Raw genomic sequence first — 16,934 nt, forward strand, 5'->3', positions numbered from 1 at the left:
CATGCAATAATTCCTTAAAAATAATAAAGTATAATAATTATTCTTTGAGCCTCACATTAAATTTCAAGGCCTTCATTTAGGAATACAAACTTGCCTATCAGTCTACTCGTTAATCATTTTTTGTCTACTTTTTCTCAAATCATAGCTTTTTTTTTTTTTTAATGTTTCTGATCTAGTTCTCTTGCTAATAGCCTTTAATACTTTTTCTTATTGCTAGAATAATGTACCATCTTTAACATATTTCCATTTTTCTTGAAAGTAATTTTTTCATGTGAATTATTGCTATTGATAAAACAACATTTTTAAAATAAATTTTATCTCTTTGTTGTAGTTATATATGATTATTTTCATGGTAAACTATTAACTCCTATTAAAGGAGTTAAGTATATATTCTGTTGAAAAATAAAAATAAATATATTTTTAAAATTTTGAAAAATAGTACAGAAAGGTTTATCATACATAAATTGGCAACTTGGTAATGAATTCTTTGGACAAGACAACCCTTGAAGTAAAAAAAAAAAATTACAGTCTGTTTCACAGTTTCTCTCTAACCTTTTCATTTCAGTAATAATGATGATAGCACATATGAGAAAAGGGAACAGGAGAAGCTAAGAGTTAATTTTTAGATAATTTAGAAACAATAGCTTTTTTAGCTTTTGGTACTCTTTTCCCCAATGATTTTTGAGTTGGCATATCACAAAAGGTGAATTGGATCATATCAGTCTTGACAAAAGATACAAGGAAATTACAATTTAATGTAAAAATTGCTTGTTCTTAGAAAGGCAAATAAATTGACAGAGTTGGTTTTATTCTTCTAGAAGCAAGAAGAAATAAAAGTATATTTGGTCATCATGCCCTGGCAAGCAGATGACCACCACGAAGCTACACATTTGATAAATCCAATATGCTAAATTTTAATATAGAATTTGATAAGACCCTCTATATTAAATTAACATATACTTTAATACATGGTAATTTGACATAGTAGGCATTAGGGAGAGCAGTAAAAAAAAAATCTTGGAAAATGTTTTTCAGGATTAACAAATAAAAGAAACCAAAAACCTGTAGATTATGTATTGGTATTGTAACAGTGGAAAGTGAACCAGATTTTGAATGAAAAGACTTGAGTTCAAATCTCAGCTCTGCCACTATTGTTATCTGTGTGACCTTGGGCAGAACACTTTGTCACTTTTACTTTTAATTTCCTCAGCTTCAAAATGAGGAGGTTTAGCATCTCCAGATCTCTGATACTATATGTGTATACCTAATTTCATAGATAGATTGATAAAATTATATTTGTATAAAGTGAGTTGTGCTATACATACTTCATTCCTGTTCATTTAAATAATGTCATGTACAATAAACAACACATATAACTGTACTTTGATTTTTGTACTTTTTGAATGCAATTTTCTAGTCATTCATTTATTCTCTAAGTAGAAGATCATCATTTAGTAACCATGTTTGTATAAATTCAGTACTGAATTTGGGGAACAAAAAACTATAATTGCAGTATTCATTAGTATGTTTTAGTGGGTGTGGCTGTCCTAGAAACAGCATCTACATAAAAGAAAATATTCTGACACTTGTTAATATTTCAGATACAGGCCATATGTATACTTTTGGAGATGGTCGACATGGAAAATTAGGACTTGGACAGGAAAATTTTACTAATCAATTTGTACCCACGTTGTGCTCTAATTTTTTGAAATTTGTAGTCCGTCTGGTAAGGATATAACATTTCCTTGTTTGGATGTTCATATTATATTATATTGAATGTTCATGCCTGCTAGAAATTCATGGAAAATATTTGATTTTTAAGATGGAAAAAATCTTGAACTTTTATGTTAATTAGTTTCAAGCTTTCTAAAAGCAATTTTTTTCAGTCATCTCTGCCCTGAAAAATTATCTCCTTTATAATTTGCTTCTTTAGCTTTTCTTCTCCTTCCTTTTTATTTGTCTTTCTGCCAATTTTATATTTCACTTCTGATATGAATGAGACTCTCATGCTATAGAGTAATATTGACTGGAAATAAATCCTCATATTCATACAACTAGTATATATTAAGTACTTATCATGTACAAGACACTGTGTATGGTGCTGGGGATACAAAGATATTTAAAATTATACAAGTTCTCAAGGGACCTGTTTCTATAGGGAAAATGTAGCATAGATACAGAAAAACATGGGATTAAAAGGTGAAATCCCCAAAGATGCCTTGGGAAAATTTTTGTTTTAAAAGTATCTTACAGGAAAAATTATAGCTGGTGTTCTTTTCCAAATTCTTTTTACATAATAATGATATTCATAATAATAATTTGATTACATAATAAAGATTAATTTATACTTTAAGGCTTACAAATTACTTGCCTCATAATATCCTGTGAAATAATTTAAGTATGATTATCTCTATTTTATAAATGAGGAAACTGAAAATTACAGGTATTAATAGTGAATTGATCAAGGCTACACAGCAAATAAATTATAAGAGTCAGGGTTCAAGCCCAGGTCTTTAAAGACCTTTTCCCACTACACTGTGAGGTCTGACCTCTGCCTTATGTAGTCTTACTTTTTCAATAGACTCAGTGACTCTTTTTAGACCAATAATGAAATGTAGGACAGTGATGTTTCAAATAGAAACAGGGCCACTAATCCATATATAAGGATATCAGTATAAGCTACTGACTTAGCTTTGGCTGGGGGTTGGTGGGAGGGAAGCTGTTTCACAGCTCTGATGCAGAGCACTTAAAAGTGCTTAAAATTTCTATATTGCCAGGTTCATTCACACACACACACACACACACACACACACACACACACACACACACACACATTGCAGTAGTAATCAGTTTAAAGAATTGCCAAAAGAGATGGTTATTTCTTGTTATTTTTTTCCTTGATTATTCTTCTGCCAGTAGTTAAGAAATTAATTTTCCAAATTTCCTACTTAAAATTACTGAAACTATTTTAAAATTACTTTTAAAATTTCCTTATTTCTTAAAAAAAGTAGTTTGCCAGTTTTGTTTTCCATGATATATTTATACTGGTCAAATAAAATAATGGGATTAGTACTGTCCTCAACTTTAAATTACAGTAATTAAAGTATTTTTTGTCAAAAGAAGCTCTCATTAAGTAACATTTTATCTGAAAGCTACTTTTAAATTCCATTTGAAGATGGCATAAATTAAATTTTTTTTTTTTTTGCTCCAGGTTGCTTGTGGTGGATGCCACATGCTAGTTTTTGCTACTCCAAGGCTCAACAAATCTGAAGAAGTTACAGAAGAAAAAGTAAACGATAGTGGCCTCACTGTAGTTTCTTGTCTTGGTGATGATCAGCCTTTAGGAAACACCTTGCAGAGATCATTATCTGCAAGGTCTCGGAGAAGAGAAAGGGTAGCTATTTCACAAATTCTGTTTCTAATGACTAATTAGCAGTGAAGAAAACTTAGGAAAAAAATTTAAAAGATTATTAAAGTGTTATCAACTCTCAATTTAAACTTGTTAAGCTTAGAATGTTGGTGATTTATGTTGTCAAAAGTGTTGTTTACTTGTAAGATATAAAAATCATGCAAAATGATCATTGGGAAAAAAACTGTTATTAATGATAAAACAATGTTGTAAAAAGCATATATGTATGAAAGCCAGCCCTATTACTCTTGAGAGCAAAATATTCACATTCACAACCCTACATTTTGCCATTTAGTCTTCCATTTTGAAAATTTAGATGTTTTATGATGGAAAAGAATAGCTCAAGAATTTTTTTTTTTTTAATATTCTCAGGTATCATTGAAATATTAACATGGAATAGTGGCAGATTTTTCTTTCCTTTTTTTTTTTTTAAAGCAAATAGAATAAATTAATATTGAAAGTGAAACTCACAGTGCTTGATCATTCTCATTAATCATCTTGTTTTAATTCTTATTTCAAAGGAAAATTCACCAGAACAACACGGTCGAATGATAAGAACTTTACCCCCATTGGAAGTTCCTTTTAAACCGCCAGTACAAGCCTCCAACAGTACAATTCCTCTCAGGTTCCCTGTAAACAATCATTCTGATGGAAATATAAATACTGAAAATGAGAACCTACAAGTAGCTGAAACAGGTGATATTTAGCATTATGCTTTCTTGTGAAAAAATTGTTATTGTTGTTTAATTTATTAAGTGATTGAATTACTTATTTTCTAATCCATCATAGACTCAATAACTAGAAAGAACCATTAAGAATCATAATAGTACTAGTTGTCTTGGATGTATATTCTTCCCCTTTCCCTTTTTTATTGTTTTCTTTTTTTTTTCTGGTTATACATTACATTAATTTTTAATACTCATTTCTTTATGAATTATATTGGGAGAAAAAAAATCAGAACATAAGGAAAAACCATGAGAGAAAAAGAGAAAAAAAAGTAAACATAGAATAAATTGATTTAATTTACTCTTCTTAGTTTTCTATCTTAGTGCAGATGGTGTTTTCTATTCAAAATTTATTGGGTCACTGAACCTGCTAAGAAGAATCATGTCTTTTATAATTGATCATCTTACATCTTGCTGTTACTGATTCTCCTTGTTTGACTCAGTAACAGTTTATGTATGCTGAGTTCCTGATATATATTTTCCAGTTTTCCCAGCAATTTTTGTGAAATAGTGCTGGAGTTGTGGGGTTCATCAAATACTCGGTTACTAAAGTCACTAATTATTGTGTCATGTGTATCTAACCTATTCCATTTATCCACTGCTCTATGTCTTTGCCAGAACCAAATGATTTTGATGACTGCTGCTTTATAATAGAGTTTTAGGTCTGGCTAGACCACTATCCTTTGTATTTTTTTTTTTTTTTCATTTATTCCCTTGTCTGGATGAATTTTGTTATTTTTTTTTCTAGCTGTTATAAAATACATTTTTTTGGCAGTTTAATATGGTACTGAACAAGTAGACCAATTTAAGTAGAATTGTCATTTTTATTACACCAGCTTGGTCTCCCATGAGCAATTTATGTTTTTTGGATATATATTCTTAAGATGTTATTCACTATTCTTAACTACCACATACCTACTATAAATAATTTGTAGATTTGTGAAAGTATATTCATATCTGACACTTGGTAAGGAACCATGAATAGAAGCATTGAAAGGACACTTAATGGACCAGAAAGGTGTTGATGGTTAGGACAGGCACCAAGTGTGATACAGAGGAACAATTTGGGAAAAGGATTAGGAATCCAGCAAGGAAATGATGCACAGATATAAGGCATTGGCTCTAAGATCTTATGACTTAGCCAGCTTGCCATATAAAGGTTAGAACTTTTAATATAGTCTCATTGAAGTATGATTGAATCCTCAAGTGGCATGTTTGTCAGTTGGAGAATAATAATGATGATGGTGATAATTAGCATTTATGTAGCATCTACATGTACCTCCTCTTAGCTACCTAAAAGCATATAATTAGTAACATCTGACTGAAGTAAAAAATATATAGTGGAAAGCAGCAGATTATGGTAGGCAAACCCTGTAACTTTATGGTAGGAAATTCCCAGTGTGCATCCATTGATGTACATTGACAACTAATCTTAACTTTTTATCTTAGGGATTTGGTTGGAGACCTAGAAATTCACCATGATCACATGCTTTTAAATATTAAAAATTGGACTTAACTAGGTCTTCCTGACTTCATTCTAAGGCCATCCCTTAGTCTCTCTTAATATTTATTTACAAATAATATAAATAAAATGTAAAAGGAAAATTTTTTGACTTTCAAGTAAGTTGTTCTACCTCTCTTCTATTCAGTAAAAATATTGGAACATGTGAAATTCTATGAAATTTTGTTATTTTGATAATTCTAAAGCAAATAAGTCTGACCATATTAATCCTATGTTCAAGAAGCTCGTGATTCCCATTTGTTTCTGTGAAAAAATATAAATTCCTCTGCAGACAGTCCTTATTTTATGTAAATGGGCCATTTCTCAGACCTCTACATAAAGCAATTTTTACATGAGGTGAATTTGCCCCTACCCATTTACTTCACTTGGTCTATAAAACAAAGACATACATAAAATACCACCTTTCCATGTCATAGAATATACTGAAATACAGACACATTGTGTGTGGTATATGTTGCTCTTTTGCACTCACTTCATCTGGCCTTTTATCACTGGTCATTGTCTATGTAACTTTTTAATGAAGCTATCAAAAAATGTTTGGATAGTGGCTCTTTTTTATTCCTTGTATATCTCATGACAGAGCAAACAATATTATTCCCAACTACTCTTTAAACTTTAAAAAATCTTGAAGTATTTGGATCCATCTTTTCAATACGACAAAAAAAAAAAAAAAAAACACTCAAATGATGTAATATTTCTGTGCACACTGTTTTGTTGTAAAACTTTTTGGTTTGAGCTTCCCTTTCTTTTTCTGCAATTTTTGCAGCTAGCAGCTCAATCAGATCCTCTTCTCCATGATATTCAATTTCCTCCCTTAATTCTCTTCCACTTTTAGCTCAAATTCTTATGCTAATTTTACAATCTTGTTACTTCTTTAAATTTTGTCTTTGCCAAATCCATAAAAATTGGGGATGACCTTTGGGCACACTTTTTCTCCAAATTTTTTCATATATGTTTCTGTGCATTTTCCTGTGCCTTAGCAGTATTCGAGATTGCATGGTAAATTATATAGGTCTTCCAAGAATTTCTCAGTGTCAAGTCCTTATCTGCATCCAAAGCTACACTACCCTGGATAAATGTATTGTGTAAATAATACACCTGGAAATTCATTCCCAGATCCATAGATTGTAATAATGTGGTAATAATGTTGTTTGTCCTTTCTTCTTGAAAAGGGGATCATGACATCAGGGAGATGATGCCATGACATGCAAGTGAATTAGTTTTAAGTGAGGGAGGGCTGGGCAAGGTCGCCTGCCTCACTTTCCTCTCCAGACACACCTGGATCCAGTGACCAGATAGCGCTTAGGATGGCTCTAGGTGGCTCTGGATGTTGTGGGAGATTTTGGCCTTTTTAAGCTAAAGTTTGACAGACAGTGCCCATTAATTTACAAAGGCAGTTAATTTGAAAGAATTGAGGCTAAGAATGACCTCTTTTACCTAGTCAGAAAAAGTCTAGGATGGGGAAGGAAGAAGTACAGCATTTTTACATTTTCATTTAAAATGGAATGGGAAAGTATTATCCAAAATAAGTAGAATCTTGTAAGGATTGCCATTATCATTACATAATGCAAAGGAAAGATTTTAATTTTTAAATCTCAGGATGTATTTTCTCCTTGGTAAAGAGTAATTCTGTTTTTCAAAGCTTTATGCCTTGTCATAGTTTTTCCTCCACCTAGATGTGCATTCAAAAATGGTATTCTTTGATAACATAGCTGGTTTCATTTACATTAATGATTCACTCTGGCAAGTAGGGACCTTCATCTATTTTTTTTTTTTTTTTTACATTTTTACAGAAACTCTGGGAACTTCTTTGCTACTTTAGTATCTACTAGCAGCCTCTCCCGATTTTTGCATTTTATGAAATCCTGCATGATTTTTAAATCATCCAAACCAACCATTGCTTCTATAAATACCTTTGTTCCTTCAAGTTACTTTACTTTTAAATCTTCAAAGAGTCTTCAAGAATTGGCTTGAATTGTCATCAGACTTTAAGGAATATTACTGATCTTGAGCTTAGTTAATGATTTCTTCATTTCTAGATAAATGCCTTCTCTTACCTTATAGCAGATTTTCAAAAAGTTCATCAAAATCAAACACCATCTTAGTCACAAATGACAGTAGCATCAGTCCATATCCACATTGCTGTACTTCTGAGAAAAGTAGATATTAAGTTTTCTCCCAGACTAAACTTGGTCACAATAACAGGTATCTAATTTTGTGATTTTGTTCTTTTTGCTCATTGCCATTGTCATATTATTTTCTACATTTGATTTACTTCATGTTTCATCAATTCATATTAGTCTTCCCACATTTGTCTGGATTCTCCATATTAAATCTTTTTTATAGTGCAGTTGACAGAGAAAGCCTAAAGTACTGATAAGTTTATAATTATTCCCTGAGGCAAGCAGGGAATGGCATTGGTAGGTATCAGTTCAACATTACAGTCCCATTCCTGTGGTGGTCTTGGGAAACCCCACCTTACTGTATCCAGTCAGAAAGCCAAATTATGATGTCAGACCCCTGAGGTCAAATTTTCCCTATAAATCTGCCCATGTACTGTGCTATCTTTGCTGAATCCCTTTTGGGGTTAGCCCGCCACAGTGTTCTGCATCGTGGTGTCTTTCTCCTCACCTCCTCCCCATGCCTCATGGTATCTTTCTCCTTATTATAGTGCCTCTTAGGTTTAGTTTGGTGTACTCCCCTTTTCTTGCATTAACCCCTTTTGAGGTTAGACTGCTAAACTCCCCTATAGATTTAGCCTGCCATTCATGGCATATTCCCTTTTTCCTGGTTGTTAGTTCTACTAAGGAGAATGCCTTTTCCCTGGTTAATTGTAAAAATCCCTTTCCTTGCTAACTATATGCTCTCTTGAACTTTTCTTATTTACCATCCTTCATATTTACCCCTTCATTTTGCCTGTAATCTCTTCTTGTAAATAAAGGTATATGTTGTCAAAGAGAACACTACTATAAATTCTTCACATGTGCTTTGTATCTTGTGCCTTGTATTTTGAACTGGGAATTTCTAACTCAACCTCATCAAAGTAATATTCATTTCTTTTTTTTCCCTCACAATGTATTTAACAATTCCCTAATCAGTAGACTCTCCCCCTATCTCCAATTCATTGTTGCAAAAAAGTGCTGCAAACTATTTATATTTTTAACTTATGTTTTTCTCTATGTGTCTTTGACTTCCTTGAGAAATATGTCCATAAATGGGGTCTCTGAAGTCAAAGGTTATACACCTTTAAATCTCTTTTTTAAAACAGAATTGCAAATTATTTTCCAAAATGGTTGGATCAAATCACTGATCCACAAGTAGCATCTTAATGTACCTTTCTTATTGTAGCCCTTCTTGCTGTTTTCATTTTTTATTCTGTTTTGGCCAAAAATCCTATGAGTCGTCCCTTTCTAGGCTTGATTTTTTTTTTGGGGGGGGGGGCACTAAGAGGCTGTTGTCTGCCCCATTTTTTACCTAGTGTTAAACACTATATGGGGGTTGCTTTAGTCAAATTTAGATTTGTTAAAAGACCTAACTTAAAAAGGCCGAAATCTACCACTGTATCTGAAGCCATCTCTAGTTAACTTGATCTATATCTGGTCATTGGATCCAGATGGCTGTGGAGGGGAAAGTGAGGCAGGTGACCTTGCATATCTCCCTAGGTTCAATTCAATTCACTTGCAAGTCATGACATCATCTCCCTGATGTCATGGTCCTCTCCACGATTGAAGGACAAACAATTTGTGTGAATCCCCCTATATATATCTTGATTATCAAATGCTTAATTATTTGATACAAAGACATTTTTCTCTTAGTTGTTACTATTCTCTTCCTGAAAAAGTTTTTCACTTGAATGTAATTGAAAGTATCTATTCTGCCTTGTTTTTGATCTCTTATATTACTTGTTTGGTTTAAAAAAAAAATCCCTTAGACAGTTGTGAGAAGGCACCTATTTCTATTTGAAAAAAAATATTTTGAATTTAACAAATATCAGTTATAGTGACCATGTCTATATATGTTACAGAATAGGAGATTTCAAGTGAAATGGATTTTTCTGTTATGTACAGCCTGCTTTCCTCTTCCACTTTTCTCTATTTTTTTGCCTTTGAGTCTTATGGCTTCAGCTTTAGTTACTCCCTGGATCATCATTTATTTTTGAAGTTTTTGAGTGGAAGAGATATGTTGAAGATAACTTGACTTCTTGGCAATTACATATAGTCGTCGTCTTCTTTTGGTCTCTTCTGATTCTACTCCTTATTTTTAAAAAATTTACCTTGTTCTTCCCTAATTCCTCCTCTTTCTATCATGCGAATTTTCCCCTGAATTTAGATCCCCCACAGCTCTTCCCTTCCTATCAGATCTCTTTCTGCACAAACTTCTTTAGTTATCTTAGTCACACAAGCCATTCACTGCTTCCTTGGTAATCTTTAAAAACTCTCTATATATGAACCCTCAATGTATTTCCTTATATCTGAACTTTTTTCCTGTGACCCAGCCACGTATTTTCAACTGCCTGCTGAACATCTTTGTTAGTGTCTTTCCAAAAAAATCTAAAGATTAATTGTGTTAGAATCTGTTAAGCTGTGGTTAATAAGGTTTATTTCATAGTATCTGATGATTACTGTAACCCTTCTTATGATGTATATAAAACTGTATATTTTCTTGTATTTTAACACTTTCTTTCAGAATGTAAATTAATTTGTATTACTTGAATTACACAGATAAGTATATGTACATATGTAAATAATTGAGGCCTTATGTTTGTAAGAAGGTTTTTTCATCCTCCCCTAAAGAATGTTGTGTTACTATTTATGTGTTAAATCCAAAGAAGAAATATCAGAAGCACCTTCCTCCTAGGGTCTTTGAGCTTCACTTAAGAGAAGAGCTGAAAACCTGTCTTTCTAGCATTGGAAAATTAGAGACATCTTTTTCTAGGAAAACTCAGATCCCTAGTAATAGTTTTCTATTCTGTATAAACTTAAGAGTTTTACTAGTTCTTTTTCATTTCAGTTATTTTCAACCTTAAAGACTAAGTGAGCAAGTCTCTGTATCCTTAATTAAGATTTCATAAATAAGTACTCACTTGCCCAAATAACCCAGTAGCTACTGGGATCATAGAAAGGATGATCCTCTACAATCACTTTCTTTGTAGACTTCAAGTAAATCAGGGTGGTGGTAAGTAGGTGGAGAAAAGAAGCATTCTAATCCTTTCCTTCTCATCTTCCTCACCAAATTAGAGCACTCCAAGATCCTGAAGTATAAATCTGGAAGGGGAGCTAGCAGATATCAGTTACTATTCTGGGAAATCTCTTCCACTGCCACCTTTAATCCCTATCAAAAAAAAAGGGGGGGGGGAGCATTCTTTATATACATATACAGAACAGAAAAGCTAAGAAGTCACTTTTGGAATCACCATGCCACCATCCTGATTTTCATTCAGTTTTGAAGGATAGCAATACTCTTATTGATATTGGTTATCTATATAGATATCCTTTAATAAATCTCATTTGGACCTTAAGTCTTCTAGCACTGATACTCGGTTAACAAATAATCATTCTTTTGGATAGGCTTTTGTCATCTCATATAGGAATTGAAGTAGGTAGGAGAACCTAATCAAGTCTCTTCATTGTAAAACTGGAACTCACAAAGGAGTCAGATTGCTGAAGTGAGTGTATCGTCTTTGTCATTGTTTTATCATCCCAAATTAGACTCATCTTTCCCTGCAAATTTTAAAAATAATTTCCCTGCAGATTTTTCCAAATACACGCAAAGATAGTTTTCAACATTCACCTCTGCAAAACCTTGTGTTCAAAATTTTTCTTCTTCCCTACCCCCTCCCACAGACAGCAAGACATCCAATATAGCTTAAACATGTGCAATTCTTCTAAACATATTTTCATATTCATCATGCTGGACAAGAAAAATCAGATGAAAAAGAAAAAAGCAAACAAAGAACAACATAAAAGGAAAATACTGTGCTTTGAACTGTGCTCAGCCTCCATAGTCCTTTTTCTGGATATGGAAGACTCTTTCCCTCACAAATCTATTGGAATTGCTTTGCATCATTTTGTTTGAAAAGGACCAAGTCCATCACAGTTCATTATCACATAATGTTGTTGCTGTGTACAATGTTTTCTGGGTTCTATTTTTTTCATTTAGCAAAAGTTCATGCAAGTCCTTCCAAGCTTTTCTGAAATCAGCCTGCTCATCCATTTCTTAGAGAATGATATTCCATAACATTCATATACCATAACTTATTCAGCTATTCTTCAGCTCAATTTCCAGCTCCTTGCCACTACAAAAAGAGCAGCTACATTTATGCACATGTGTTAATGTATAAATTTGCCCCTTGTATGTTCCTTTTGTTTGACAGTACTGCTACATTCCCATTTATAAAGGCTCAAACACTGAAATTTTTCCTTTCTGTCTGTCCTCCACTTTCAGGCAACTGCCAAGTCACATCCATTCTACCTCTGTAACAACTGGTCTTTCCTTTTTCTGTTGCTAATCCTTTACATATTATCATAACCTCATAATTAGTTTTCCTACATAGTCCTCATTCATCCTTCACATCTCTGCCAAATATTCCTATTATATAAGAAACGTACATTTGTTCTAATGTGCATATCACTCTCCATTCAAAAACTTTTAAGTGACTTTGTCTACTAAATAAAATGTAACTTTAACATAAAATTTAAAGTACTTCACAATCTTATCTACATTCTTCCCTTCAACATTCTTTCATAATTCTCTCATTCACATGTTTTAGTAAAACTGTAATCCTTGGTATTTTGTAATCTTTCCCTGCTTTCTACCTCAGTGTTTTTATGAACAGTACCCAACTCTCCTTACATTTCTCTTTAGAAATCATTCTTTTTTTTCAAAGTCTATTTCAGATCCTATGTCTTCCATGAAACCTCCCCTAACTTGCTAAATAAAAGTATACCCTTTATTCTCAGATTTCTTGCTTCTATGACTCTTCTCCTATGTACGCATTTGTATAATAGTATTCGTGTATAATCTTATCCAGTCTATTATACTCATTCAGATCTTTAATCTAATCAATTTGGATGATCCCCTCTAACAATATAAATTCACTCATGCCTGACCATCCCATATGACTCCTATCCATATTTTCCCATAAATTCATTAAACTTGTTGAAAGCTTTCCTCATCCTACATTTCAAGGGTATCTTCATCTGCTATCCCTTACCCCATCTCATCTGTCATACATTTTTAATGACACTTTTTACTCCCATTTTTCAGATTCCTTTGTTATATTTTGCAACCTGCTCACTCTCACAATGTGCCTCTCCATATCCTTTTATATGATTATCTTTCAGTTATTTAGGACTGATAGCATTCTATACCTTATTGTTGCCATACAGCAGCATTGTCAGTAGAATATTGGTGTGAAAAAATATGAGACTTTTTTTTTTTCCTGAGAGAAGTTTGGACAAAACTAATGCAGACAAGAAGGGAAGCAATAAATTAGGGAAATAGTTTTACATTCAAAGGTTCTGGTAAAAGCCTCATTTCTAAAATATATAGAGAATTAATTTAAATTTATAAGAGTTCAAGCCATTCTCCAATTGGTAAATGGTCAAAGGATATAAGCAGACAATTTTCAGATGAAGAAATTGAAACTTTCTAGTCATAAGAAAACATGCTCCAAATCACTATTGATCAAAGAAATGCAAATTAAGACAACTCTGAGATACCATTACACACCTCTCAGATTGGCTGAGATAATAGGAAAAGATAATGACAAATGTTGGAGGGGGTGTGGGAAAACTGGGAGGGACACTGTTGCATTGTTGGTGGAGTTGTGAACAGATCCAATCATTCTGGAGAGCAATTTGGAACTATGCCTAAAGAGTTATCAAACTGTGCATACCCTTTGATCCAGCAGTGTTACTATTGGGCTTATATCCCAAAGATATATTAAAGAAGGGAAAGGGACCTGTATGTGCAAGAATGTTTGTGGCAGCCCTGTTTGTAGTGGCTGAAAACTGGAAATTGACTGGATGCCAAGCTATTGGAGAATGGCTGAATAAATTATGGTATATGTTATGGAATATTATTGTTCTGTAAGAAATGACCAACAGGATGATTTCAGAAAGGCCCGGAGAGACTTAGATGAACTGATGCTGAGTGAAGTGAGCAGAACCAGGAGATTGTTATACACGGCAACAATAATTATATGTTATATTATTTATATCATATAAATATATGATTATCAATTCTGATGGACATAACTCTATTCATCAATGAGATGATTCAAACCAGTTCCTATTGTTCAGTGATGAAGAGAGCCATATACACCCAGAGAGAGGACTGTGGAAACTGAGTGTGGACCACAACATGGCATTCTCACTCTTTTTGTTGATGTTTGCTTGCATTTTGTTTTCTTTCTCAGGTTTTTTTTTTCCTTCTTGATCCTAGTTTTCTAGTGCAACAAGATAACTGCATAACTATGGATAACATATATTGGAGTTAACATATATTTTAACATATTTAACATGTATTGGATTACCTGTCATCTAGGAGAGAGGGGGTGGGGAGAAGAAAGGGAAAATTTGAAGCAGAAAGTTTTGCAAGGGTCGAATTACCCATGCATATGTTTTGTAAATAAAAAGCTTTAATAAAATAAAATTTAAAAAAAATTAGAGAAGCTTGGAGTGATAAAAATAGCTTTGTAATTTCTTCAAGTCAATCCAGTCTATTCTCTCCTGATTTATTCTAGGTCTAACTCATTTTCTGTTTATATGCTCTGTGCCAGGTAGTTCATTCATAATCTGGGCAATAGGCAATCATTTCTTCTTTGCTATATGTATATGGTCAAGTCAGAGAAACTTTGTTCAAAGAAAGGCCTTAAAATAGCATTGGGCTCTATTGAATCAAATGGTTTTTCATAATCAACTACAATAAACTCAGTGGCATGTTCTGCCCTCTATATTTTCCCAGTTACTAAATAGTAAAGATAAAATCCTTTTTTAAAAAGCTTTTTTAAAAAGCTGCATATTCCCTATTAATTCCCTCATTGAAGATGCCCTTGATTTGTGAATAAAAGATTTTTTTATAGACAGTAAATTAGGCATGCCATGTAGATGTTTTCTTTTACTCTTTTTTGGTCTTCAAAAGGTTTGAGATTATTTTCCTACAAATTTAATATATTCCCCTCCTTTCTTTCCTTTGTGAAATGATCCTCCAAAAATCTCATAGTTGTCATTTCCTACATCAATCATATCTGTATATACTTGGTCTAATCTGGTTAGTTTCATGCCCCTATTCCCTTTCATTCTATTTCAATTCTCTTCATAAGGGTATAGGGAAATGTGACCCTTAGAGTCAGTATATAGTGATTCTTGATTATAAAAATATTTTTTTAGGTTTTTTTCAATTTTCATCTTTAATGTCCTTGGAATGACCTTTGACAATCTTAAAAAAAAAAATACTACATTGATGTATAGTTATTTAAATAGTTCTTCAAGATTTGCCAAATATGCAATCTTCAGCAACCTTATATAGTACAGACTGTAAATATTATCTTCAATTTATTCTAAAGGAAAAGAAACTTAAGAGAAGTGATTTGTCCAGCATCACTGAGTTGTTAGTAAGAATGCAGGTAAAGATTCATACTCAGTTCTTCCTGACTCCAAGTTTCCTGCTCTCTCCTGTTATATTTCCAGAGTTCAGGAACTGCTTTATTTTTCATTTTTACATCTAGAGCACCCTGTTCATAATAAATACTTTATAAATGTTTGTGCAGTTAAGTGGAAAATGGATTTGAAAAGCTTTATCTTTGAGTTGTGTTCAATTTGTTAGCATCTATAGTAAATTTTTAAAAAGTCTAGCTCACATTCTGAAAAATAAATCTAATCGTTTCATGTTTTCTTATGTAAAGTATCCACAATTTTCATTTTCTATCATTTTATTTTCAAGATGAGCCAATTCAAGAGAAAGAGAAAAGTAGTTCTTCAGCAGAAGAGTCAGAACCTGAAAACGATCAGAGAAGTCTTGGAGACACTACTGATGTTCTAAATATGGTAATATTTAATGCTTTTTAGGCATAATAAGCATTGAAATGCACAAAAAATTCAACTGAATTTCAACTAGTATGCTTAGAACTTTACTAGAAAATTTTTGTGCTGTCTGATTAGAGATTATCTTTATTGAAGAGCAGAGGTGGTGGAGCAGATGGAGTGCAGGACTTGAATTCAGGAAAATTTAAGTTTGAATCCTGCTCAGTCATTAATATGTGAAACATGGGCAAGACATTTAATACCTCTGACTCAGAGTACCTATCTGTAAAATTGGGCTAATAATAGCACAATCCACAGAATTGTTGTGAAACTCACATGAGATTTGTAAAATACTTTTTTGCAAACCTTAAAGTTATATAAATACTAGCCATTAAGAATATCAGCATACAATTGTTGATTATTCTCTTGAATCCAGATTTGGGTTCAGAGGCCCACAATTGTTTGGTAATATTAAATTCATTTTTAGGCATGTTCTTCAACAAAGTTAAAAGAATGTCAACAATTTCTGGTCCTCAGCTTTACCACCTATAAGATGAGAACGTGGATCTTATGACCTTTTCATATTGGTCTGTTATTCTGAGGATTTTTTGGTATGAATCTGTGATTTAATTGGTATGAGAAAGAAAATCCTTCTACCAAAGTAGATTAAGCAACTACTCTGAAATTTGTTTGAGAGAATTATCTGAATCACTGAGGGTGCAAATGCCTTGCCCAGAATATGTGTTAGAGGCAGAATTTGATGTCTAGATTTCTTGACTCCAGGACCGGTTTTTGAGCTCTCCTATGAATAGTATTATTAAATTGTAAATTTTATGACAAAAGTAGTATAATCTCCTGGACTGAGAAATGAGAAATCATTTTTTTTTAAATAGCTTTTTTTAATTTTTCAAAATACATAGAGTTTTCAACATTTGCCCTTGCAAAGCCTTGTGTTCCAAATTTTCCTCCTTCCCTTCCCCCTTCTTGTCCCTCCCCTAGACAGCAAGGTAATTCAATATAGGTTAAATATATACAGTTATTGTAAATGTATTTTCCATGTTTATCATGCTGCACAAGAAAAATCAGATCAAAAAGAAATGAGAAAGAAAAAAACAAGCAAGCACACAACAATAAAAAAGGATGAAAAATACTATGTTGTGATCCACATTCAGTCCCCACAGTCCTCTCCCTTGGTTCAGATTGGTCTCTTCATCACAAGATTTTTGGAATTGGCCTGAATCATCTCATTGTTG

General features: G+C 32.8%; 1 protein-coding gene across 3 annotated transcripts in view; it reads left to right on the plus strand.

Moving 5' to 3' along the window:
- The window catches only part of RPGR (retinitis pigmentosa GTPase regulator), an 87,167-nt gene that overhangs the window by 35,106 nt on the left and 35,127 nt on the right, over positions 1 to 16,934 (plus strand). For all 3 annotated transcript variants that reach the window (XM_051985037.1, XM_051985039.1, XM_051985038.1), the window contains exons 9-12: positions 1,602 to 1,726; positions 3,212 to 3,394; positions 3,931 to 4,105; positions 15,602 to 15,705. In XM_051985037.1, coding sequence (XP_051840997.1) covers positions 1,602 to 1,726; positions 3,212 to 3,394; positions 3,931 to 4,105; positions 15,602 to 15,705 — 587 coding nt within the window. The remainder of the gene's footprint in view (positions 1 to 1,601; positions 1,727 to 3,211; positions 3,395 to 3,930; positions 4,106 to 15,601; positions 15,706 to 16,934) is intronic.

The sequence above is a fragment of the Antechinus flavipes genome, chromosome 3 (genome assembly GCF_016432865.1).
Source record: "Antechinus flavipes isolate AdamAnt ecotype Samford, QLD, Australia chromosome 3, AdamAnt_v2, whole genome shotgun sequence".
NCBI lineage: Eukaryota > Metazoa > Chordata > Mammalia > Dasyuromorphia > Dasyuridae > Antechinus > Antechinus flavipes.